Source organism: Martes martes (genome assembly GCF_963455335.1).
Source record: "Martes martes genome assembly, chromosome: 16".
Classification (NCBI taxonomy): Eukaryota; Metazoa; Chordata; class Mammalia; order Carnivora; family Mustelidae; genus Martes; species Martes martes.
Genome location: NC_137904.1, coordinates 43901091 through 43927015, shown reverse-complemented (window position 1 = coordinate 43927015; position 25925 = coordinate 43901091). Strand labels below are relative to the sequence as shown.

Genomic DNA, 25925 nt, shown 5'->3' with positions numbered 1-25925 from the left:
AATTTTTATATGTGGCAACTTCTGAACACTAAATTGTTTAGCATATATTTTTTCTTTTCTTTTTGGTTGCTTGGAATTTTCTATAAGATCTCCATTAGAGAACATGATTCTGGCAGACTTTATGTTAATTGCTGTTCTAATCTATTAGAACTGTTTAAAACATGAATTTGAAAAATATCATTTTAACTACAATTTTGTAGCAAAATTCCTTTTCTAAACTTTGCAAACATTCTGCGCAACCCAAATTAGTGCTGAGAAAAACTGGATTTAAGTTGCTCAATGTTCTTCAAAAGGTGAAAAAGCCTAATGAAACACAAGCTCATCTGACCAACACCCATTTTCAATTTCAACATAGTAAACCTCCTGTTTGTTCTGAGGGCAAATCCAAAACCATACCTATTGGAATCGGTTATTACTGAAGATAATGTATGCAATCATAAGTGAAGATGCTAAACTGGCAAAAAGAAAACCGTGCAAGTAAGCAAACTTGAACACGTGTGGGACACACCCTCTCAGTATATAAAGGCTTGTCACTGTCCTTGGTAGCAAGCACTCCCTGGGCTAAACAGCATCACCATGTCTGTTCGATACAGCTCAAGCAAGCAATACTCTTCCTCCCGCAGTGGGGGAGGAGGGGGTGGAGGAGGAGGATCATCCTTCAGAATTTCAAGCAGCAAAGGCTCCATTGGCGGAGGATTTAGCTCAGGGGGGTTCAGTGGTGGCTCTTTTAGTCGTGGGAGCTCTGGTGGAGGCTGCTTTGGGGGTTCATCAGGTGGCTATGGAGGATTAGGAGGAGGTTTTGGTGGAGGCAACTTCGGTGGAGGCTATGGAAGCAGCAGCTTTGGTGGGGGCTACGGAGGAGGCAGCTTTGGAGGCGGCAGCTTTGGAGGGGGCGGCTTTGGTGGAGGCGGCTTCGGTGGAGGCAGCTTTGGAGGCTATGGGGGCGGATTTGGAGGAGATGGCGGCCTTCTCTCTGGAAATGAAAAAGTAACCATGCAGAATCTGAATGACCGCCTGGCGTCCTACCTGGACAAAGTTCGGGCTCTGGAAGAATCAAACTACGAGCTAGAAGGCAAAATCAAGGAGTGGTATGAAAAGCATGGCAACTCAAGCCAGAGAGAGCCCCGTGACTACAGCAAATACTACCAAACCATCGAAGATCTTAAAAATCAGGTAAGATATATTTTAAAAATTCAACTTCAAGGCTATTTCTTATCCATGTAATTCAAATATAATAATCTTAAATTAACCACGATGTAGCTATTTACTGTGTTTGCCATACTTGACAGTGTTTAATTTGTTGACAGAATTTATACTTGCCTATGTTACTTTCTTACTTCCAAAAATAATCCAGTCTTATCAAAGGTAAATATCTGTGATGATATGGTCATTGTAATCTTCAGCCCGTGTGTTGTGTATCTTGGATGGCAGATTACTGAGAATTTTTTAGGTTTTACTGAATATATGGTCCATAGCTGAAATACTAGATCATTTACAAATATAGGAATTAAAAGAATTATTAAATGAACCAAAACAAAATATTATTCGGATTAATAACAAAAAAAATTAATTACCAATGACAAGCAACATGAATTCTCCAGTATGGAAATAGGATACCGTTGGTGTCTAGAGAATTTGTGAATTGTACCTACTTTGTGCCAGCTCAGAGTGTACCCATTTAGAATATATATTTGAAACAAGTTAAACCAAACATATGAGTCAGTCAAAAGTTGGCTGAAATACATGGAAATCACCCAGTATAAAAGTGGGGGGACACACATGCAGGAACATAGCTTATAACTGCCGTTAGTTTCCAGAAAAGGATGATACAGAAACAGCAAAGTATAGAAACTTCGAGAGAACAAATGACTCAAATTTAAGTAGCTGGGTAACCCTGCAATATTTTACATTTTTAAAAAATATTTTACATTTAAGATAAAATAAATTCCCTCAAGATTTTGTAAGAAACATAATAATGCAGTTCATCTCTGCCACCATAAAAGCCGTATACGTATCTGATTTCTTTGCTTCTCCCTCCAGATCCTCAGTCTAACAACTGATAATGCCAATATCCTGCTTCAGATTGACAATGCCAGGCTGGCAGCTGATGACTTCAGATTAAAGTAAGCTAAGTGAACGGGGCATAATACTGTCACAACAAATACATGAGTTGCTTTTAACAATGACTTTTCACAACCCCAATAGTATTTACATTTTCTTGAATTCATGCAAAGTTAAATGGTATTGGAATTGTCAGAAATTTTTTCAATTTCAATATTACTTTTTTGGCAACATTAAAAGAAGAAAATGCATTTTAAAGTAACTGCTAAGCTTCTCTACATGAAACCACCGATATCCCAATGTGAATTGGTATACAATAAATGTTGCCATAATATGAACGAAATTCTGTATTTGCTTCTTTGTCTCAGCCCAAGTACACCTCCCATATGTAAGTTCTAGCCAGTATTTTGTACTATGCCTGTTCCAGGTATGAGAACGAGGTGGCCCTGCGCCAGAGCGTGGATGCTGACATCAACGGCCTGCGCCGGGTGCTGGATGAGCTGACCTTGACCAAGGCTGACCTGGAGATGCAGATTGAGAGCCTGACTGAAGAGCTGGCCTACCTGAAGAAGAACCATGAAGAGGTGATGCAAAAAGTTATACTTCCCCCAGCCAAGAAAAGGGTTCATTGTGGTCATGGGGAGTCATTAAATTTTTCTGTTCCTCAAACAGGAAATGAAAGACCTTCATAACGTGTCCACTGGTGATGTAAACGTAGAAATGAATGCTGCCCCGGGTGTTGATCTGACTGAACTTCTGAATAACATGAGAAACCAATATGAACAACTTGCTGAACAAAACCGCAAAGATGCTGAAGCCTGGTTCAATGAAAAGGTAATTCATCTTCCTTCATAATGAGGCCAGGGGATGTTTGGTTATTTCAGATTTTTTCTCATCTTTTCCCCTGTTTTTAATACTCTAGAGCAAGGAACTGACTACGGAAATCAATAGTAACATTGAACAAATGTCCAGCCACAAATCTGAGATTACTGAATTGAGACGCACAGTTCAAGGTCTGGAAATCGAACTACAGTCCCAACTAGCCCTGGTATGTTAATAATTCTGTCTCTTGAAATAACTTCAACTTATCACACAAACTTTCATACCCACATAAGAATATGCAACTCAAGAGGAAAGAGGGGGTGAGAAAGAGGAAATAAAATTGAAGCTCTTTGTTAAGGGGACTAAAGTCCTAGCAGCCCTGCTCTGAACATACTTGAGTTAAAATGTTGCCATTAAACATAAAACACAAATTCTATTCACTTTCTTTATTCTTCTATTTGATGTCTTATTAAATTATTAAATAACCTTCACTGTGTTTAATTAAACAGCGAGGTCGCTAAGTCACCATCTATTCTTTCCTCTTTTTCAGAAACAATCCCTGGAATCCTCGTTGGCTGAAACAGAAGGTCGCTACTGTGTGCAGCTCTCACAGATTCAGGCCCAGATCTCCTCTTTGGAGGAACAACTGCAACAGATTCGAGCTGAAACCGAGTGCCAGAATGCTGAGTACCAACAACTCCTGGACATCAAGATCCGACTGGAGAATGAAATTCAAACCTACCGTAGCCTGCTAGAAGGAGAAGGAAGGTGAATCACTAAAAGTTTTAAATGATCCCAATTGGTTTTATTCAATGTTCTAAATCGCCAGGCTTTTCCAAAACCTAAGCAAGTGCCAGAGGTTGGGAGAAAGGGAGGAGAAGGGAGAAAGCAGAGTACGGGAAAAGGCGTTTGGAGCCACAGCTTCAATGTCCCATGAATTTGAGCCTTAGGGTCGTGTGCAATATGAAACTGTTTTGAAGTAATGGGTTTTAGAATTTACCCTTGCAGGTTTTTTTTTTTTCTTTTTCTCCTCTCGAAACACGTTTTGCTTAATTTTTAAGTAAAAATAACGTCGAAAGCGACCCACCCTTTTCCAAAGTTAAGTTAACCGAACGTGACCCTTACTCCCGGTAGTTCCGGCGGCGGCGGCTACGGCGGCGGGCGCGGCGGCGGAAGTTCCGGCGGCGGCTACGGCGGCGGAAGCTCCAGCGGCGGCTACGGCGGCGGAAGCTCCAGCAGCGGCGGCTACGGCGGCGGAAGCTCCAGCGGCGGCGGCCACGGCGGCGGCTACGGCGGCGGAAGCTCCAGCGGCGGCGGCCACGGCGGCGGCTACGGCGGCGGAAGTTCCGGCGGCGGCGGCGGTCACGGCGGCAGTTCCGGCGGCGGCTACGGTGGCGGCAGCTCCAGCGGAGGTCACAAGTCCTCGTCTTCTGGGTCGGTTGGAGAGTCTTCTTCCAAGGGACCAAGGTCAGCAGAAACTAGCTGGGGTAATCAGAATTAGTTTTAACTTTCTGTGATGGTTTTGTTGCTTTTCTACGCTCTAGAGCTGTTTAAAAGGTTAAAATCTCAGAGGAGATTCCCACTTGCATTTTTTAGCAAACTGTACATTTGACATCCATCTTGAAGGAAAAAATGTGGTGGTCCAAGATGCTCTTGCGTAAACATTGTTCGGGTTTTTTTTTTTTTTAAACAACGTAAAAAGTGAATTTTATTTTTTAGAAATTTTGATTAGTAAGGATCCCTTAAATCGCTTAGTCTAAATTCTCTTTTTTTCCCCCGTGATTCACCTACAGATACTAACAAACCCAGAGTAATCAAGACAATTATTGAAGAGGTGGCACCTGACGGTAGAGTCCTTTCATCTATTATTGAATCGGAAACCAGGAAACACTACTATTAAGGCGCGTCAAGAGGGAAGAGTCACCCTTCACGCAGACCATTATGCACAGATGGATGAAAAACAAAATCACCAAAACACTTCAATCTTAATGGTCTATGGAAATAGTTTTATTCCTTGAAAATAAGGTGTTTAAAAGGTGTTTTGTGGTTTCTGTATTTCTTTTTTTCACTTTACCAGAAAGTGTTCTTTAATGAAAAAAAAAAAAAAAAACCTTTTCTCGTTCACTAATCAATTTTAATAAACTTTCTTACTGATGCAAGCTATCCAATTTGGTCAGAATTGTGTTTATTTAAATTAAGTGATAGTTTTAACTTTAAAGATTGATGAACTGTAGCATTTGAAGGTTGATTTATCCAGAAATTCTGAGGACAGAATTATTATTATGATTTCTTTTGCGTAAATGTTTTAATCCTATGGGTATGTTGGATCCATATCCATAATCTCACAGAGTGAAAAGTCTCTAAGACCCCAGTCTTACTGTTTCTTAAAGATACACAATATATGGAAAACTCCCAGTGCTCTGGCTTTGAGTAATTTCAATCCTGAAAATTCTAAAATATCTCAGATAAGACCCCAAAGATAAAGTTATCAGAAGTTTCACATTTTCTGATTACTTGGCTCCACACATTTACCTACCCTCATTTTCTTCCTATTCATTTCTGCCCAACTGCTATATACCGTAAGAGATACCATCCACTACTTACCAGGCCAGTAAAATCCTATCACCCCCACGAAAGTATTTGGTATCTATCAGATGAACAACAGAAACATTGTCAAGACATGATGGTGCCAGTTGTACCAAAGGGACAACTCTAGATCCCTGCATTCACCAAACTCTTATCTAGTGATAAGGGCTAAAGACCTGGTCCTTGTAGGATCAACCCAGTCAACATCCTTCAGCCACTAAGAACCCAGCTGACATTACTTAGTACTCTGCTAGTATATGAAGTACGTGGATTTATGAAGGGCTGGATTTATTTGCCCCTAAGATTACCTTGTGTTTCCTGTTGAGTCCCTAGAGTACCCATGTCTACCAAATAGCAGCCTTCCTCTGTATCCTTACTGATGTGAGCTTGTTTGCCCCAAGACCTGAGGCCTGGTTCCCAGGTCATTTACTTGGAACTCCCTACCCTCTGAACTCCAGACTGACGACCAGAACCGTATTTCAGAATGAATGGCCTTCTGTATAGTCAAGAGTCCATGACCTACCTAGCACCAAATATTACCATAGTTTAAAACTGTCCACTGTAGTTGGCATGTCTTTTTATGTGGGTACCAGCCTCCCTTCTTGGGAGCCAGTCTCCTAAGCTTACCTGTTGAAGTCCCAACGTGTCACACTGTAAAACCCTAAAACAGATGTTGCTGGGTAAGGACTCTGAGCTGCCACTGTGTATATACTCACTGCCGTTCAGAAAACACTACCTTTTAAAATACCTAACAAAGTTAGCCAAGTCCTAGGATTTAGAGTAGTATTAATAATCTGAGATGGCCTTTCTCCTTATTCTGAAGAAATAAGTGTTTCCATACTCAATGACACAAATATAAATATGTTACCATGAGATAGTTGTGTTTATTATTAAGCTTTGTCTCTTCCACCCATTTCTACCACCACCACCTGCCTCACCTCCCACCCCAAGCCAGGATCTCAGCTGGTCAGAGTTCTTCATCTGGTTGGCTGGTATACTAAACCTTCATTCCTGAAAGTTCTAAATCATGGTAGTCCTGTCATCTTACCTGTTCAGTCTTCCAATACCTTCTTAAACAGTTACTTACATTACATTTTCACTGGTAAAGAACTATTTTTTTAATATTAAACTATTGGAGTAATCATTTCACTGAATAGGTAAGTCATTGTGCTACACACCTTAAACAGTATGATATATCAATTATATCTCAATAAAACTGAAAAACATTTTAAAATAGAACTTTCTGAACTGAACTCACAAACTATAGTTTAATAAAGATAGTCTGTCTAAACAAGTTTGATTTTAACAAGGACGTTGGTATTTATAGTTTAAAAAATTACTGTTAACTATACGGATCACTCTTCTTACTACATGGATTTATCATGTAGCTATTTAAAAAATCCTGTACACATTCTTACCAAATTCTGAAGTTTCAGAATCCTGCTATTTAAGCAGGACAGTGTCCAGTGAGACTAGCAGAGCCATTTCGTGTACTCACGTGGAATCCTACTAAACAGCAAAAGCTTGTCTCTCCAGAAGGATTTGCGTCATGCTCCTTAAAGCTTTCCACCATGAGTCTGATGTCTGTGATGGCTCAATTTTGCCAGGATATGGTGAGGTAACTTAGTTATGGTCAGGTTTATAAGGGAAGTAGCTTGAGTAAGGTTAACTAAATAAGGTCCACCCAGTGGACCTACATTCCATCCGGAGAGTGAGAATTAGGGAAAGCGGTCATCTGTAGCTTTAAGCATGCTGAAATTTCAAAGTCAACGGTTCCTGTTCTTCATATCCTGGCACTGGCATTTACAAATCATGTAATATTCGGACAAGTTACTTCAACCCTTCTGAGTCTCAGTTTTCTTATCTATACAATAGGGACAATAGCTCCTTCATTTGAGATTATCATGGGAATAAAATTAGTTAATGCCTATAAAACCCTTAAAAAATGCCCACTGTGGAGTAGACACTGAAGAAACAGTATGCTATTCTACACAGCCAAGAAAACCATCAACAAAATGAAAAGGCAACCTACCGAATGGAGATCTTTGCAAATGGCATATCCCATGGGGGTTAATGTCCAAAATATATAAAGAACTTACACAACTCAAAACACAAAACAAAAAAATCCAACTAAAAGTGGGAGAAGACATGAATAGACAGTTCTCCAAGGAAGACATACAAATGGCCAACAGTCACATGAGAAGATGCTCAACATCATTAATTATCAAGGAAATACAAATCAAAACCATAATGAGATACCACTTTATACCCATCAGAATGGCTAGAATGAAGAGGAGGAGAAATAATCAGTATTGGCAAGGGTGTGGTGAAAAAAGAACCCTTGTGTACCATTTGTAGGAATGTACATTGGTATAATCACTGTGGAAAATAATATGGGATTTCCTCAAAAAATAGGAAAACCATATGATCTGGTAATTCTACTACTGGAATATTACTCAGCCATAAAAAAGGATGCACTATCTTGCCATTGCAACAATATTGAAGGACCTAGAGGGTATTATGCTAGGTGAAGTCAGACAGAAATACAAATACCATATGATTCAACTTATATGTGTAATCTAAGAAACAAAAAGCAGAAACAGACCCATAAATACAGAGAACAAACTGATGGTTGCCATAGGGGAGGGCGGTAGGGGGATGTGTATGCTGAGTGAAGGGGATTAGGAGGTACAGTCTTCCAGTTACAGAATGAGTAAATCACATGGATGAGCAAAAGATATAGCGCAGAGAGTATAGTCAATGCTATTGTAATGGCATTGCATGATGACAGATAGTAGCTACACTTGGGAGCACAGCATAAGTATTGAGTTGTCAAATCGCTACATTGTACACCTGAAACTAATGTGATATTGTACATCAACTATATTTTCATTAAAAAACAAAAAATACATTTTGAAAAATATTTTCAAAAGATTATCAAAAAAACTGAAGAAGACAGTCCTGAAATTTGGTAACTGCTATAAATTTTGAATTCTATTCCTTCAATGTATTTGCTTTTATTCTTTATTTATATAAGAAAGGGTATATAAACAGCCTTTATAATGTGTGCTCCTGGTATGTATTAAATAAGTCCAAATAAATGAGGATTTTATAAAGCAAAACAAAAACAAAAAAAAAATAGTATTCTGTTCATCCCCAGAGAAATATGTTTATTGGCTAGATAATCTAGTTTCTCCAAAGATGGACATGCACATCACAATAGATTGTTAGAATAGTTGATCATTACCATGGTCTGCCATGGGTTAGAGATCAAGGTCCAGGTGCCATCCTGGGGCTGCGAAACAAAACCCAGACAGCAGAGAGTGTGTCACAAAGGATTAGGATGAATGTAGTCCTGTGAACCTGAGAACCAATAAAACAGAGCAAGAGATGAAGGCAAGTAGGAAGGACCAGATGATTATCCCAAAGGTTTGAGAGAGTTGACCATCCCTAAAAGCTACACCTGTGGTCACCCTGATCACAAGGCAAACGACCCATGCTGCATCTTTGAGTGACAAAGAGAAACAAGTTATCACAACAAAAATAAATCCAGTCTGGAAACCAGGTATGAAAGACATTTTTTTTTAAGATTTTATTTATTTATTTGACAGACAGAGATCACAAGTAGGCAGAGAGGCAGGCAGAGAGAGAGGAAGGGAAGCAGGCTCCCCGTTGAGCAGAGAGCCCGACGTGGGGCTCCATCCCAGGACCCTGGGATCATGACCTGAGCCGAAGGCAGAGGCTTAACCCACTGAGCCATCCAGGCACCCCTGAAGGACATTTTTTTTAAGAATACTTTTTGAACTAGGTTGTCCCACAGAAAGTCATGCTAAAGGAGGAAGGACTCTTGAGTTGTCACATTGCTTTTCAGTGTCTCTAAATAAAAACAAACATCATCTCACACCCCCAGGCTAAATAAGGGATCTTTGCAGCCTAGTAACAGTCAGAAAGGAAATTATCGTGAATTAGCACAAATATTAGACATTACCTAGGGGAAGAATTTGAGTAGTGCTTTGAAAATAATCTTGTCCTTCAGGATTTTAGCCAAGAAAAAAAAAATCACATACTTAAGCTTCTAATTAATCTTTCCTACTCTGAATAAGTTACCTCAGAAGAAATGCTTGAAAAGCATGAATAAACAGGTTCACAGGCTAGCTGAGCCATGACAATGACCTTTTCAGAAGAGAAACTCTTATTCAAGTTTTGATCTATAGAGCCTCTGGAAGGTTTTCTAAAGAAAGAAATTTGAAGGGAAGACTAGAAAACAAAATGGTACCAAAATGCGTCTCAGTAGATAGAATACAGTTGTAAAGATAAAAGCAAGTGGGTTATGGTTAATAAACACATAAAAAGATGCTCAACATCACTGATCATGAGGGAAATGCAAATCAAAAACTACCATCATACCACCTCACATTGATTAGGAAAGCTACCATCAATAATAATAATATAATAATAATAATAATAGAAAACAGCAAGTTTTGGAAAGGTTGTGGAGAAACTGGAATCTTTGTGCCCTCTTGGTGGAAATAAATGGTACAGATGCTGCAGAAACCAGTATGATGATTCCTCAGAAAATGAAAAACAAAAGTACCGTACGATCTAGCAGTTTCACTCCTGGGTCTAAAGCCAAAAGAACTGATACTAAGGTCTTAAAGTGCTATTTGCATGGGCCATGTTCACAGCAACATTATCCACAGTAAATCTTGGAAGGCGTTTGTTTTCTTCCCCTCTGTATGTCCCACTACTAATGCAGTGCCCTGTGCATAGTAGATGGTCACTAAATACTTCTTGAATGAACAAAAAAATGAATGAATGACACCTGATAGGCAGCATAACTATAGCCAAAAGTTTCATTTTGCTATTAACTATAAATTCTGAAAAGAATTTTGTAAGAAATATGTTAATGTTTTTCATTAAAAAGAGATTTTGGCACCATTGGAGTTACTATTCTATCTGACTTTAAGATAACTGTCTTTGACGAAAGGACCACCACACTGAATCCCAAGGCCCATTCTGGCGTGACTCACCCAGCTTCATGCTGTGCGTCCCTGAATAGTCCTTGTCGTCCATTTTCTCATCATTCAATCAGAAGAAGGAAATTTCTCTTCCTGATTCCCAGATTCTTTTTGAGATTCAAATGAGATAATGCACAAGAAATTCCCTCTGGAAGCTGTAAAGTACCATATAAGCACAAGGAAATCTTGTCTTTATACTTCTCATGCTCTGAAACTTTGAGAGGGTCAATGTTGAGGTTGCTTCTTACCAGGGGTTTTTTCATTCCCAGCTGAGGGCTTGCTTGTTAGGACCCAGGCTGAAGTGGCAACTCAGCCCAAGTCACATCCATTTGCAGGTGAGCGCTGCCCCCTGGTGGAAATAAAAGGACAAGGACAATTGTGGTAAACAGTGTGGGATCACCAGGGAGGATGCTGACGGGGGAAACAAGTCATTTCAACTTAAGTTTAAAAAAAAAAAAAAAAAAAAAGCTTGTTTCCCTTTTTTGTCCCAACATGTTCTTCGGAATTTTTTTTACATATGCAGGATGCATACACACTTCACCAATAACTTACCTAATTAATATTTACAATGAATCAGGCACTGAAGAGATTTATAATTCTTCATACATTTTAACATTCTAAATTGTTAATATTTCAATTTCAATAATTCAGTAACTTGAGAAAATAATTTCACAATTAAGATAACATGTTAAGACTATGAGGGCAATATATAAAATAGGTATTTGTATGGGCATGGATCATTTAGAGAAATTATTTTTATCTAAAATACACCCATGGCGCCAGAATCGCTAGGCTATCTAGAACATATGCTGTTTCTACCTGGGATGTTCCTGGTGACTCTGGACAAATCTTAACATTTATGGGTCTCAGAAGCCTCATATGACAAAGGGGCTGAATTAGGTAATGTCTAAGGCCCTTTGCTGCTCTAGAAAAAAATCCCACAACTTGGCCCAGAAAATTTATTTAAAGGCCAGGCCGATGACAGCCATAACGCCAGCTGCCCAGGCTTCAGAATGCTTACGGGAGCCCAGTTCCGGGAGACCCCCTGACTGTCCTGGAAGCAAAACAATTTTATACCTGTCTTCTCCACAGAACCTAGAACCAGTCAAACCCAACCAAAGCCCTCCTATCCCTCTTTTCTCCATCCTCTCCACCTTCTTCACCCCCACCTTCCTGGCCACTACCTCACGAGGAGCCTTATCAGGTCACTTCTGGCTCATCTCCCCCATTTCTCAGCCGGACCCCCTTCCCCTTCCACACACACACCCAGTCATTCCAAACTCTCTGACACCGAAGGCTAAACATGACCCAGCTTCTGCCTGATCCTGACCATACATTTCTTAAGGACTGGACCCAGATCTTTTTCATCTTTGCATTTATTTACTATCATGCCTTCATTTTTGCATTTAGTCTTGAACACCAGACATAGTAGCCATACATGTTCAATAAAGGAATCAGTTATTACTTATGTTATTGTTCAAGGTAATACGTAGATGTCATAATCATAGTAAGACCAGAGAAGTTACCAGGATCGTATTTTTTAAATAACACAATTTTTTTTCTATTGCTATGGCAGGATAAAATACGGGTTTCTTTAGTTACTATTTCTTTATATACCTCTCTGTTAATAAAGACCCTGCTGGAGCTAGCTGATGGTACCCTATTGCAATCTTACTTAACTTTTAAAACTTTATAATATCTGGTGCCAGATAATGATGGTATATTCCTACGGTCTAGATGAAAGTAAAGGATTACTCACCCAAAATTAGAAGTTAAAATAATGAACTTAATATAGAATGAACCCTGTTATATTTAAGATAACAAATATCCTGAAGCAACAGCCAGGGATGTTAGACATCAATTTACCAAAAAAAAAAAAAAAAGTAATTATACATAATTTCATGCTAATCAGAATGATGCCATTTTTCTTCTGGCATGCATAACTCAAATAGAAACACCCCGATAATTGTGTATAAAAACCCAAAGAAACCATCAGCTCATGATATTCTGTTCTCCTTTGAACTTCCAGCTATCTTGTTACAGACAAGGTGAACACTGCTCATTCTATCATGTCTCTCCGATTTTCTAGTGGGTCCAGGCATATTCGCTTATGGTCTGGAACTGGATCTATCAGACCATCCAGTGGAGGCTCGGGCTTTGTGGGCAGCAATGCATGTGGCAGCTCTGTTGCTGGAAGTGGATTTTCCTGTGCCTTGGGAGGGGGCCTGGGCAGTGTTCCTGGGGGGAACCATGCTAGTGGTGTCCTTGGAAACGCTGCTTGTTCTGGCTTTGCTGGAAGTGAAGGGGGACTTCTGTCTGGAAACGAGAAGGTGACCATGCAGAATCTTAATGACCGCTTGGCATCCTACCTGGATAACGTGCGAGCTCTGGAGGAGGCAAATACTGAACTAGAGAGGAAAATCAAGGGTTGGTATGATAAATATGGACCAGGATCTTGCCGTGGACTTGATCATGACTATAGTAGATACCACCTAATCATCGAGGATCTGAAGAATAAGGTGAGAAATCACAAATCTGAAAATACTGAAAACACTGAAAGTATTTAAAACTAAGAACTACCTAGCAAAAGATATAGAACATAAACAACATAAACAGGAAATGCTTCATAACTGTTATCTGTCATTTATGTTCCTATTTATTTATTAATTATTTTCACAAATCATTCTTCCTGTTAGTCAAAAATAGGTACTTTAATGCGTGAATTTCAAGCAGCTTGAGTGTTACTAGTTTTGAAATATATTCATTGATAAGAAAGTGTTGCATTCTAAAAGTTATGTGAGTAGGTGAGAAATAAACACATTTGTAATTTTTAAAAATGAAAATTTTAAATATTTCAGTTGTCACTTAAGGAAATAAGATTTTTTTATGCAAAAGTGAATTGTGTCACATGTTTCATTTCCTGTGATAAATTCTAAGAACGGGATCATTTGTTGTGTCCTCCCTTTTGGTTTCTTCTAGATTATCTCTTCTACTACTGCTAACGCTAATGTAATTCTGCATATTGACAATGCAAGACTGGCTGCTGATGACTTCCGGCTAAAGTAAGTGATAGAAAACAATCACTCTCTAGAAAAACTTTCCTGTCAATTTTAATATGCTAAATAAAATTTCAATTTCACCCCAAGTAGAATAAACCATAAAAGATTAAAGGAAGTAACGCATGTTATGACAATGCCCTATGACACAAGGCATGTTCTTACAATCAGCTATACTCACAATTTATATATATTTATTACATTTCTGGACAAAATATCACTTTGTTTCTATGACTGCCTGGAAAAATGCCAAGCACCAAGATAAAATTCTAAAATGGCATATTTTTATTTAGTGGGGATCTGCTATCAGAATTTGTGTCACTAAATAATGGTCAATTTCCTTGCAGAGCACTGGGTAAAGGAGTGGAGGAAGGAGTTCCTTGTATGCTTTTATAACATTCGGAGTCCCACTTCATTTTCTAATGCACCGCTTAAAGCGACTGAGGTTTTACTTCTCCCCCCTCTTGAGGTTGTCTAACTTGGGCTGAAATTCACTTAATGCCCCGCCAAGGTACGAAAACGAGCTCGCCCTTCACCAAAACACGGAGGCTGACATCAACGGGCTGCGGCGAGTCCTGGACGAACTCACGCTCTGCAGAACCGACCAGGAGCTGCAGTACGAGTCCCTGAGCGAAGAAATAAGGTACCTCAAGAAGAACCATGAAGAGGTAGGAGAAGCTGAACCACTAATCAAATCGCGATTCTGTACATTTTTAATACTTGGTGGGGGGAGGGTGTCATTAACTTACAATAGTATTTCGTGCTCGTTATAATAATTTAAACAATGCCAAGGCATACAAAGAAAGAATTTTCTCTCTCCCGCTCTCCGCCCTTCTAACCTCATCCCCCAAGGTTGTAAGTATTAACCATTTGATCGGCACCCTTCCATTTTTTTAGGCTGATTGAACAATCTATTGTTTTAAAAATGGTGCATTGCAGGGCGCCTGGGTGGCTCAGTGGGTTAAAGCCTCTGCCTTCGGCTCAGGTCATGATCTCAGGGTCCTGGGATAGGGCCCCGCATCGGGCTCTCTGCCTGGCAGGGAGCCTGCTTCCCCCCCCCCCCCCCCGCCTGCCTCTCTGCCTACTTGTGATCTCACTCTCTCTGTCAAATAAATAAATAACATCTTTAAAAATAAATAAATAAAAATGGTGCATTGCTTTGGCATTGATACACCCGTCCTTATTTGCACTGGATTATTTCTGTCATTCGTAAAAGGCCATCCTGCCGTCCGCCTTCCCACAAAAGACCTGACTAGGAAAAGATGTCACTGTTTACTCCACTTAATGAGCCTGGCTTTACTTAAATGTGGAACCCTGCACACTAATAAACCCATTACTTGACAACGTTATACCACGCAGCTTCAAACCCCTTAGAGGGGGGCAAAAATGACTACCCCAAAATAGTCTCCAAAACAGTGGATGAAAATGTCCGGGAAACACCCCGTCACCGGTTAGAAAAGCCTAAAAGGACAGGGAAATGGGGGAGGGAAAGGCCAGGAAACATAAAAAGAGAAAGAAGGGGAGGGAAGAGTCACCGGGCAGAGGGCTGGAAAGGCAGGAGCACGGAAGAGCAGTTGCGTGCCCTGACCATAAACTGCCCCTCGAGTCCCGCTCACGTTTCCTTGCAGGAAATGAAGGCGCTGCAGTGCGCGGCCGGAGGGAACGTGAACGTGGAGATGAACGCGGCACCCGGCGTGGACCTCACGGTCCTGCTGAACAACATGCGGGCCGAGTACGAAGCCCTGGCCGAGCAGAACCGCAGGGACGCGGAGGCCTGGTTCAACGAGAAGGTGAGGCGCGCGCCCAGCCCCGCCTCCCCCGAGCCCGCCGTCTGGGGTGCAGGCCCGCTCACCCCTCCGCACCCCGCCTTGCAGAGCGCCACCCTGCAGCAGCAGATCTCCGACCACGCGGGCGCGGCCACCTCGGCCAGGAACGAGCTGACCGACATGAAGCGCAGCTTGCAGACCCTGGAGATCGAGCTGCAGTCCCTCCTGGCCATGGTAGGCAAGAGCGCGGGTCAGCTTGCATTTTGTGACTCTCACAAAAACCCTCTTTTTGCCTGTTAGAGCTTCACCTCCAAATACTTAAGGCAGAAGAGAGCAAGGCAGACAGACACTGAGACCCTCGGAAAGAGACAGACAGAGAGCGTGTCTTTTTTCCTGAGGTCACGGAGGATTTCCTTCCTGGCCTCCACTCAGTGTCCCTTGTCCCTTCTTCACCCTGTAGAGCAAGCAGCAGGGGTATTACCCCGCCTGAAAATTAAGTGTCAGGACACCGTCAGGCAGCCACACGAGGCAGACCTAGGGTCACCAGCATCTCCTAGGATTGATGAAGGCCAATTCATGCCACATGGTCCTTTCCATCAGACAGAGGAAAGGAGGGTACCTATCTGAATCCCTATGAGCTCCTGTCAGCCCCTTCATCCCCACCCACCTCACAGAGCTGAGCACCCAGCCAGCTTGGCACCTACTGCCAACTATTTCAGAGGTTACCATGGAGATAATCCAGGACTAAAAATGGCTTCCCTTCTGGGGTATGAGCTAGCAGCACCCAAAAAGCTTGATTTTGAGAATTACTGCAAATACTCGTGCCCCAACGGTTCCCATCCCCATCAGGGGTTTCTTGCTCCCTGAGAACACGAAGTTGTGACCCAAAGAAAAGAGCCATTATGATACAAGTAAGTGCAGCAAGCAGAGAACGTAAGGAGGACTCAAAACTACATGAAGACCATTTTGATTCAGTCACCCTAAAAAGATACAGTGCTCTCTTACCATCTAATGTGTAGAATAGAGATTGTTTTGACCACTGACTAAACCCCAACTTAACAACGGTGCCCCTCTTGTCCTGACCCTCATCACCACTGCTGGTTGGTAACCCAAGCCTTCCCCTGCCCCTCTGGGCTCCTGGAGTCCTGCCTCTCTCCCTGCTTCCCTGCAACTAGAACCCCAAAGACCCTTGCCTGCTGCTGTATTCCTGAGCACAGATCTGCCCTTGCGTTTCTGAGCTATGCCAAAGGAAATAAATTCCTGAGTTCCCAGATCAAAATGGAAGCATATTCACATAGGAGATGATGTTAGAAAGTAGTTCATTCTGTGCAGCTGGGAGTACCATAGTTCAGGTTCAGGAGATGAGCCACACAAAAAGCCCATGTTAGACAACATAACTGAATTCTAGAAAACTGGTGGTGTAGAACCTGTCATGCTTGAGATTCTTTTGTCATAGATGGATTCTAACCAGACTCTTCTCTGGTTTAGTACACAAATCACGTGTAATATAAACTTTTCCTGTGCTTCCTGTAGTATGCAGACTTGCAAGTTCATCCTGTTCTCCTTCCTTATCTACAAGCTAACCTTACAGTGAAAGGCTGTAGAGATAGGAATGCTGTGCCCTCTGATTAAGAAGAGTATCCGCCGACTTAAAAAGGAATACCAGGGGCATCTGGGTGGCTCAGTCAGTTAAGCATCCAACTCTTGATTTTGGCTCCGGTCATGATTTCAGGGTTGAGACTGAGCCCCTCGTCAGGCTCTGTGCTCGGCAGGGAGCCTGCTTGAGAGTCTCTCTCTCTCCCTCTCCCTTTACCCCTCCATCCCTTAAAAAAAAAAAAAAAGGAATAAAATGAATTCCAGATGATGAATACATCATCAGGAAAATTAAAATTTTGAACAGCAGAGCACACACCTCACTGATGTCTTTCCACTTGGGGCCTCCTCCTCCCCGTTACCATCCTGTTCACCTTCCACTCCTTTGCCCTGGAGAGCCCAGCACCACCCATGTAACGCACCAACTGGCCTATTTATTAAGTCAGTGGTTCTTAGCCCCATCAAACACCATGTCCGCCTGTTATGATGAATATTTTATAACTCCCTCTTTATCCTAGAATGAAGTCAATAGATGATATATTTAGTAATACAAAAAATTTTAAAAACCACTATAATGCCAGAAGTGCAATAAAAAGGAAAACTAAAAGTATTTTTAAATAAAAAGTACTTAATATGTAAACACTTGGGCCCAACTACCCCAGAACATGTAATGAGAGAGACCGAGGTTTACCCCTTCCCTTGATAAATAAATTTTTATTTTATTTTATTTTATTTTTAAAGATTTATTTATTTATTTATTTATTTGACAGACAGAGATCACAAGTAGGCAGAGAGGCAGGCAGAGACAGAGGGGGAAGCAGTCTCCCTGCCAAGCAGAGAGCCCCATGCGGGATGAGTGGGGCTCAATCCCAGGACCCTGGGATCATGACCTGAGCTGGAGGCAGAGGCTTTAACCCACTGAGCCACCCAGGCGCGCCTAAATTTTTATTTTAAATAAGGTAAGATCAGGAGTGGCTCCACACAAGAACAGGAAACTGAAAGAGTGTGAATGGGGGTGGACACTTGGATAATTACTAATATCAGGAGAAGTAATAACCACCCAGAGGTATTCATCTATAATAAGGGGAGAGGAAAATTACTTTAATTGAAGCAGACATCACATGATGAGACAGATGACGGGCTATGCAAGGGGAAATGAGGAGGTATAATATTCATAAGAGTAGTATGGAAATAATGACCTGTACTGTGCTGTGAAACACATCTCTTGTGTTGAAAGCTCACCCCTGTTAAGGCATTCATTCTATCTCAAGTACTTCATAAAAGACCTTTGAATAACAACACACAAATCCAGGACAGAGCAGAAAAACAAACGGCAGCACGCAAGGCCTTGGAGCAGTGGTCAGGTAGGTCTCTGGAGACAGGAGCAGAATAAGGTTGAAAAACAAAAACCAACCCAAAAATAAATACATAACTTCAATATATAAAATTTCCAATATGATTTCTTATTGCATTATCCCCCAAAGAGAGTTTTAACATGTAGGTTGATCATGATAGGAAGTATTACCTAAATACCGTGGAAGTCCGTTGGAAGAGTCAAAAGTCTCATGGGAAAGGGTCATTTATGCCAGATCAGGTCCTCCAACATGCCAGGCCCCCTCCCAGGGAAGTGCCTGCGACTTCCCCTTCCTCTGCACCTCCCGTGTGGTTGTGATGAGCCCCACAGATTTCCAAAACTCACCTAGGAGACAGGGCTGCTGTTTGCCGAGAAGCTCTGGTCTGCATAGTCCTCAAAGTGGCTTCATCCTTGCTGTGACATCCCTTGTCCTCAGAAACACTCCCTGGAGTGCTCCCTGACCGAGACCGAAGGCAACTACTGTGCACAGCTTGCCCAGATCCAGGCTCAGATCGGGGCCCTGGAGGAGCAGCTGCACCAGGTCAGAACGGAGACGGAGGGCCAGAAGCTGGAGTATGAGCAGCTCCTCGACATCAAGGTCCACCTGGAAAAGGAGATCGAGACCTACTGCCGCCTGATTGATGGAGATGGGAAGTGAGTAACACCATTTGAAAATCCAGTATTTTACTGAATAGGTTTTTACCTATTTTAAACCACAACCATGGACTGTCCCTCCATGTTCCATGCCTCCAAGCCTTTTGTTCTAAATTCCCACCCCAGAGACGTGTGTTCACCTCTTCCCTCTGCAGTCAGCCCCGCCATATTTTCTACATCGCAGCCCCTTTTCCATCCGCCTCGGATGACCCCAGTCTTCCCCCCAGAAGACGCCATTCCGTATCCATGTTAATCATTGTAGGTTTCAAGATTACCCCCCACCAGGCTTTACCCATCTTTCACTCTGTTCCTAATATAATTGCTGCTCTGAAATAAATGCACTCTATACAACCTCCCAGGATCTGTATGCTCCCCCAGAAGCATGAAACTCTTGATCTCAGGGTTGTAAGTTCGAAACCCACAGGGGTGTAGAGATTACTTAAATAAACAAAACACTTAAAAAAAAAAAAAAAAGTAGGTGCCCCTGGGTGGCTCAGTCAGTTGAACCTCCAACTCTTGATTTTGGCTCAGGTCCTGATCTCAGGCTCGTGAGATTCACCCCCACATTTGACTCCCCACTGGACAAGAAGCCTGCTTAAGATTCTCTCTCTCCCGCTCCCTCTGCCCCTCCTCCACCTCTCTCTGTCTCTAAAAAAGTATTATTTTCATTTAAAAAGTATATAGTCATACATGTGTATATAGACTATATTATATATGTGTATGAATATGTATATATATTCTCCTTAGGTTATAAATCCTTGGGTTTAAAAAACAAATCAAATGAAAACAAAGTTATTTTATAGTCTCTCTTTAGAAGACATTTAATTATTTTCTCCTCCTATACCCCCCAATTTTAATATTTTCCTTTACAGAAAACTAAGATCTGTTTTTGGCATACAAAGTTTCCTTGAGTTCATGTCCATCCTTTGACTCAATGAATATTTCTTAAGTGGTAATCTGAAATATTAAAGAATAAACTGGTTTTTTGGTTTTGTTTTTGTTTTTGTTTTGCAGCTCATGCTCCAAATCAAAGAGCTTTGGATCAGGGAATTCACCTAAAGGTAATAAAATCTAGTTCTGTTTCTACTGCAAGTAGTTTCCTATTAACAGCAATCATATACCGTGGCAACGGTAATGCTCTGTATTATTTTAAGTAATTTTAACTCAAATGCTCTGAACTTAAAGTATTATTTTTAAGTGGATAAAATTATCCCAAACTCTTAGGATAAATCTGTACATGCTCTAACCAAAGTGTACATAATATGTTATATCACAGCCAACACTGGAATTCTTCCTCATGTAATCTTTTAGCTGGAATATGTGTATTCACAGGTGTTTTGTTTCTAGAATTATCCAAAACCACACTGGTAAAGACAGTGGTTGAAGAGATAGATCAACGTGGTAAAGTTCTTTCATCGAGAGTTCACTCCATTGAAGAAAAGACATCTAAAATGACCAGTGGTAAAACAGAGCAAAAGGTTCCGTTCTAGCCACCATTGAGAAAAGACCAATCTGGGAAAAAGGAGCCTGTACAACTGCATTATTCTAAATATCAAGGAGAAGAAAAACAAAACAAAACAAAAAATTAAACATTTCTACCCTTACCGATAAATTACTTAGCAAAAATACCTGTTTTCTTAGTTAACTTTTATAGACTCTTGGGTGTTTGTTTTCAAATAAATAAAAAAGTGGATGTGTACTCATTTCCATTTACCTATAACTAATAAACAATTACTTGAGATTTTTTTTTCTACGTCTCATTCACGGGCATACATGTATGGAATCTATTTTTATTGCCTTTCAGTCTAGTTTTAAATAATAGTCAGTAGCACATGACATTTAAGTATTAATATTCACTAGGTAATTAACTAACTCACCATTTTGCATGGGCAAATAATCTGGGGAAAAAATCAGAAACTCTCCTGTGATTAAAAAATCCCATCACTAGATGGCGCATTCCTGGTATTTTTACCAATGAGCTTATCAAATTCTTCCGGAGATCTGGATACTTGCCAGGATACTGTTCCCCATACAATAAGGATTAACTCTGGAAAGATCCACAGCAATGAGCCACATGTGAATGACTTTTTTTTCCTAGAGCAAACTTTCTCTTGAGCCCAGACATCAACTGGTTCAGGCTTAGCGGGCCATAATGTCTCTATTTCAACTACTTGGCTAAGACATTTATCATGGAAAATAGCCCTAGACAATAGGTAAATGAATGAGCATGACCATGTCCCAATAAAACTTTATTTATGAACACTGAAACTCAAACTGCAACTAAGTTTGATGTATTATGAACCATTATTCTGATTTTTTCCCCAACCATTTATAAATGTAAAAACCATTCTTAGCTAATGAGCTGTGCAAAAACAGGTAACAGACCAGATTCAGCCCACCAACACCTGGTCTAGAATTTAAAATCTCATGAGGTTGATGATCACAGTTACTGTGTCTTTCTATGTTTCTGGATCAAAATGTAGGGTAAGGAGTCCTAACAAATGTTAAGTTCCCTAAAAGGAGAGCAGCGTTCCTATATCTATAATATGTGGTCTGATTCTGAGAAGCTCTAGAGAAGGTGGGACTTCTACCCAAAAATGCAACAGCCACACGGGAGTTAAAGAAGTGACAAAGGATGGGCTGTTTACAAAATCTTGAGTCAAAAGGCATCAGATGAAGCAAATACTAAAAACTCATGGGAAAATAATCTCCCAAATATGCAGTGTACAGGGCAGCTGCGTAATTTGCTGGGCTAAGTGCAGGATGAAATGTGGAGTCCCTTGTTAAAAAATCAGAGGGAAAAAGTGTCATTAAAGGCACTAAAATATAAAGTTTTTTCCTTTTTTCTGCAGTCATGCACTCTACTTGTCCTGATTTTTAAATTTGCCATTTAATGTCACTCTAAGTAAATTAAAATTAAAATGTACACTCACTGGCAGAAATTTTGCCATTCTTTTTTACATTGGGAAATAACCATTTAAAATTCAAATATAAGAACATTTAATTTGTATACAGAATCACCAAAATAACACAAGCCGTATCTTGTAGCTGATATATGTGAAGGGAACAAAAAATTCTTCCTCAACTCTTCAAGGTCTTCCACCTAGACTAAGAATTAATCTACATGTGTCAGATTAACAGGAGAAAAAAACAAAGTCTTATCACATGTGCACAGGGACCCAATAATAAATTTGAGACCCAAAGACATGACCCAGGCAGGCAGTTTTTATACTTTTTAGACAAAGAGAAAATTAAACCTGTAAGCAATTGACAGGAGAAAGAAAATGTAGCTTTGGGAGCTTCAATTAGTAGGGAATTCTGAACAGAATTCGGGCTGTAGTAGTAAATCACTAAAAAGTAACAAGAGATGTTTATACAATCTTCTTGGCTCTAAATTTTCCATCTTCTGTAATAAGGACATCTCTTTACCTCTTAGTATAGAGTATGTTTTACATGGGAGATTTATTTCCTGCTTTCGGGGGAACAGAGGAGGTCTGAAAGTCCTTCTTATATAAGCTATCCCTTAAGTAGCTTTTTATTTAAAATAGTCAATATGCCAGGGGCACCTGGGTGGTTCAGTCGGTTAAGCACCTGCCTTCAGCTCAGGTCCTGATCCCAGAGTCCCAGGATTGAGCCCCACATCAGTCTCCCTGCTGAACAGGGAGACGTTTCTCCCTCTGACCCTCTCCTGTCTTGTGATCTCTTTCTCTCTCTCTCTAACTCACTTTTTCTCAAATAAATTAAATCTTTTTAAAAAATGAAAATAAAATAAAATAGTCAATACGCCAAAGTGGCATATTTTGAGGCACCCTGCCTTTGGTTGGCCCCTACACATATATCTGTGTTTTGTTCTTTTACCAAAACAGGGGAAACAATGCACCAAACCAACTCAACAGGTTTTCTTTCACTCCTTTATCTGCTCACATTCTGCCAACACTATCCACCATTGGCATACTGATGATTAAAAAAAAAACAAAAAACAAAAAAAAAACAGGAAAAGATGGTGTGGGTTGCCCTATTCTACATCACTGTTTTCAGCCTAAGTGTTTGGTTCATATAGGAATGTAAGAGCATGTGATAAGGTTCCTTGGTAGTTTCTGTTCCTTAGAACACCACTGCCTTCTTTCTGCATCGGAAACAAATCCATTTGAGTGGAAAAACTTTCAGGGTTTTCAGAAACCCTACTTACTCAGTCACAGACATACTTAACCTTAAACTTGCTTTCAGTTTCAGCAAACTCTACAGGATGGATGCATCAGAAGGCTGTGCACCTCGGCATTGCTTATGCTACAGGCTGCTGAGGCAGGAAGGAAAAACTGCAGACCAATATTATTAAGAATACCAAGACGGCAACAGAAGAGCATTAAACCAAGTGTGGGGTCCTTCTGAACAGGAGACCTTGTGTCGTGCACCAGTTTCATGCTGATGAAGCCAGCCCTGCTGATGAGGTATGCTCAGAACACATTGACTTTAAAAACACTGCCTTCTTGGTGATTGGCTTTTCATAGTGTGATACTGTGATTTATAATAAGAAATATATTTTTGTACCATTCCTGGCACAGAGCTCCTAAAACCCTTGGAACTTCCAAGGTGTCCAGAGCTAGCAAGGTTCTTTTGTGATGTTAATGAGGTGACTTTTGGAAAGCCTATAAGGAAACTAAAGATGGAGGGATGGCTGTCAGTTGAGCTAACTGTGTGAGTAGAGGGTTAGAACTTTCAGTCCCACCCCCAACCCCACCTCCCGGGAGGCGAGAGGGGTGTGTAGTTTGAGCTCAATCACTAAAGTCCAATGATTTCATCAACCAGACCAATGTAACGAAGCTTCCATAAAAACCCAAGAGGACGGGGTTTGCTGGGCTTCCAAATTGATGAACATGTGGAGATTTGGGGACGATGGTACACCTGGAGAGGGCACAGAAGCTCCACACCCTTTCCCCATACCATGTCCTATGCATCTCTTTCCTATGACTGTTCCTTTGATAATAAACCAGTGATGTAGTGAATAAAATGTCTCTCTGAGTTCTGTGAACCACTCTAGCAAATTATTCAAACCAAGGAGGAGAGGGGATTGGGGGAAAGCCTTTGACCGACAGCCAGTGGGTTAGAAGCACAAATGACAACCTAGACTTGAGACTAGTGTCTGAACCAGTTGGAGGCAGAGTGAGCAGTCTCATAGGACTGAATCCTTTGCCTATCTCCAGGTAGACAGTGTCAGAATTGAGCGTGGGAGAATTGTTGCTGGTGTCTAAGAACTGTTGGGTGTCAGGGGTGGGGGGGCACCCTCACCCTGGAATTGAAATCAGAGTTGTACTCCTGTGGTAGAATGGGGAGCACACGTTGTACTTTGTGGTAAGGCTGCTTTAATGTTACAAGATCAGAAAGAAAAAGCAACTATCTCTAAGTCATCATTTTGTTGAAAAAAAAAAAAAGAAAAAAGAAAGAAACTACAAGCCTATTATGAAGTCATATGCCCCCCACAACAGCAAACCAAGACTTAATTTGATTCAACCTTTTCTAGGAATGTGACCTTTTAATAGTCAATCTGAAATTTCCTGATCATTACTGGTGAGGTCATCTGCATGATAAAAACAAAAAAAAACCCTGCTCTCCTCTTTCCCCCACAAAGAAGAAGTAACAATCCTTCTGTTTTTTTCTGTTGCTAATAACCTCTTGTCCCACCCTCCTTCCTATGAAAGCCTTTCATTTTGTACAAATCCTCAAAGCAGCTCGCTACTTGTAAACTAAGATGGTGTGCATCCCTTCCTAAAACCAATTAGATCTTCAAATTTACTCTGTTGAATTTTGTTTTTTAACAATTTCTTGCCAAGGAAACAAACCAGAATTCCCTGTGTATCTATTTAGCTAAGGAACAGATGTAAAATTAAATTCTGGGTGTGTTTCCTTTACATTCTGTTGAGTTCATAGGATCAAAGCAAATACCCCATCCTCAGAACTTAGTCTTAAATCTGTTCTCCCTTTCAAGGAGAGTTATGAATTCACCATGGCCTTTAGACCTATGATTTTCCTTTGCTCTGCAGAATTCTAGGGCTCCTGAGTTCTTTAGGAGTTCTTTTAATAATTACATGTTTTTCTCCAGTCTTTGAAGGGTACTTTTTGCTGTGGTGAGCTTCTCAGCAATCGGTTGCTGTCTAAAGGAGGACTTCAGATACCATGCTGGGGAGGTTGTTAAAGCAGAAATCACAAACTCATATCCCTTCTTCTAACAGCCAAGGTCTGTGAATTACAAGACATTACATGAGTGAATTACTGTTTGTTGTTGGGTGTTGCAAATGGGTTGCTGTTTCTCTTTCTCTTTTAATATGTTTTGTCATCACACAGAATTTTATAGTATGTTATAATATATATAGATCAATTTCCATCATAGATTCAGAGCTTTATATCTGCTGAGAAAGGTCTTTGCTATTCCAACACGAGAGGTAAAATTGCCCATGTTTTTCTTTTAGTACTTTTGAGATGATTATAGGATTTTTGTCATATGACATTTTATGCATGTAGTATAACCATCCTCGTTTCCTATGTATCACTCCTTGGATTAGTAGATGCTATTTAATATACTACTGAATTGTATTGGCTAACATTTGACTGAAGAGTGTGTATTTCCAGAATACGTCTTTTCTCTGGGAACTGATTACCCCTAAACTTCTCATTGCCTGTATTTGGATCTTATTCAATATAATAATTTTGTTTGCTTTTATTTCTAATTCTTTCCTAGTAAGTTCTGTCTTCTCATTTCTAAGTGCCCTAATTATAGCTTGTGTTGATTGTTTTTTCAACCACCATTTTTAAATGCATTTGAGATCACTTTGAAGTGGTACATTGTATCTTAATCTGTTTCGTCCACATGTCTTTCTGGGATACTCTCCTTTTCTATAGAGACGTAATTCAGCTCCCCCATTTTTTGTTTTTATGTACTAATGTTTTGTGGGATTTTACCTCAATCCTTTTCTTCTGCTCATTTTTATAGGCATTTCACGTTCCTTAACCTCTAGAATGA

At 40.6% G+C, this 25925-nt stretch overlaps 2 protein-coding genes across 7 annotated transcripts; both read left to right on the top strand.

The window, feature by feature from the left end:
* Positions 1–553: 553 nt before the first annotated feature.
* On the top strand, positions 554–5049 carry KRT10 (keratin 10). Of its 4 annotated transcripts, none has more exons than XM_080826286.1 (9): positions 555–1173; positions 2041–2123; positions 2489–2645; positions 2734–2895; positions 2984–3109; positions 3434–3651; positions 4018–4142; positions 4228–4350; positions 4677–5043. In XM_080826286.1, exons 1-9 carry the CDS (start codon positions 577–579, stop codon positions 4781–4783), a joined length of 1698 nt encoding a protein of 565 aa, XP_080682412.1. In that variant the 5' UTR covers positions 555–576; the 3' UTR covers positions 4784–5043. The 4 variants fall into 4 exon arrangements, with proteins under 4 accessions (XP_080682410.1, XP_080682412.1, XP_080682411.1 ...); XM_080826285.1 differs by having other exon boundaries at positions 4018–4151; positions 4192–4350; XM_080826284.1 differs by having other exon boundaries at positions 554–1173; positions 4018–4370.
* Positions 5050–12455: 7406 nt separating this feature from the next.
* KRT28 (keratin 28) lies at positions 12456–25504 on the top strand. Of its 3 annotated transcripts, XR_013968148.1 has the most exons (9): positions 12489–13006; positions 13467–13549; positions 14055–14211; positions 15172–15333; positions 15418–15543; positions 18693–18910; positions 19925–19971; positions 23138–23358; positions 25008–25504. XR_013968148.1 is itself a non-coding variant. In XM_080826298.1 (8 exons), the coding sequence occupies exons 1-8, from the start codon at positions 12557–12559 to the stop codon at positions 20398–20400; spliced, it is 1386 nt and encodes a 461-aa protein (XP_080682424.1). In that variant the 5' UTR covers positions 12456–12556; the 3' UTR covers positions 20401–20680. The 3 variants fall into 3 exon arrangements, 2 of the variants coding, with proteins under 2 accessions (XP_080682424.1, XP_080682423.1); XM_080826298.1 differs by lacking the exons at positions 23138–23358; positions 25008–25504 and adding an exon at positions 20258–20680 and having other exon boundaries at positions 12456–13006; XM_080826297.1 differs by lacking the exons at positions 23138–23358; positions 25008–25504 and adding an exon at positions 20243–20650.
* The last annotated feature ends 421 nt before the right edge of the window (positions 25505–25925 follow it).

Excerpts from the sequence above, each read along its gene's own strand:
- KRT10 (XM_080826284.1), top strand. The coding sequence starts at position 577 with ATGTCTGTTCGATACAGCTCAAGCAAGCAATACTCTTCCTCCCGCAGT. Across the intron at positions 2,124-2,488 it reads GCTGATGACTTCAGATTAAA|GTATGAGAACGAGGTGGCCC; the intron begins GTAAGCTAAGTG and ends TGCCTGTTCCAG. Across the intron at positions 2,896-2,983 it reads AAGCCTGGTTCAATGAAAAG|AGCAAGGAACTGACTACGGA; the intron begins GTAATTCATCTT and ends TTAATACTCTAG.
- KRT28 (XM_080826297.1), top strand. The coding sequence starts at position 12,557 with ATGTCTCTCCGATTTTCTAGTGGGTCCAGGCATATTCGCTTATGGTCT. Across the intron at positions 13,007-13,466 it reads TCGAGGATCTGAAGAATAAG|ATTATCTCTTCTACTACTGC; the intron begins GTGAGAAATCAC and ends GGTTTCTTCTAG. Across the intron at positions 15,334-15,417 it reads AGGCCTGGTTCAACGAGAAG|AGCGCCACCCTGCAGCAGCA; the intron begins GTGAGGCGCGCG and ends CCCGCCTTGCAG.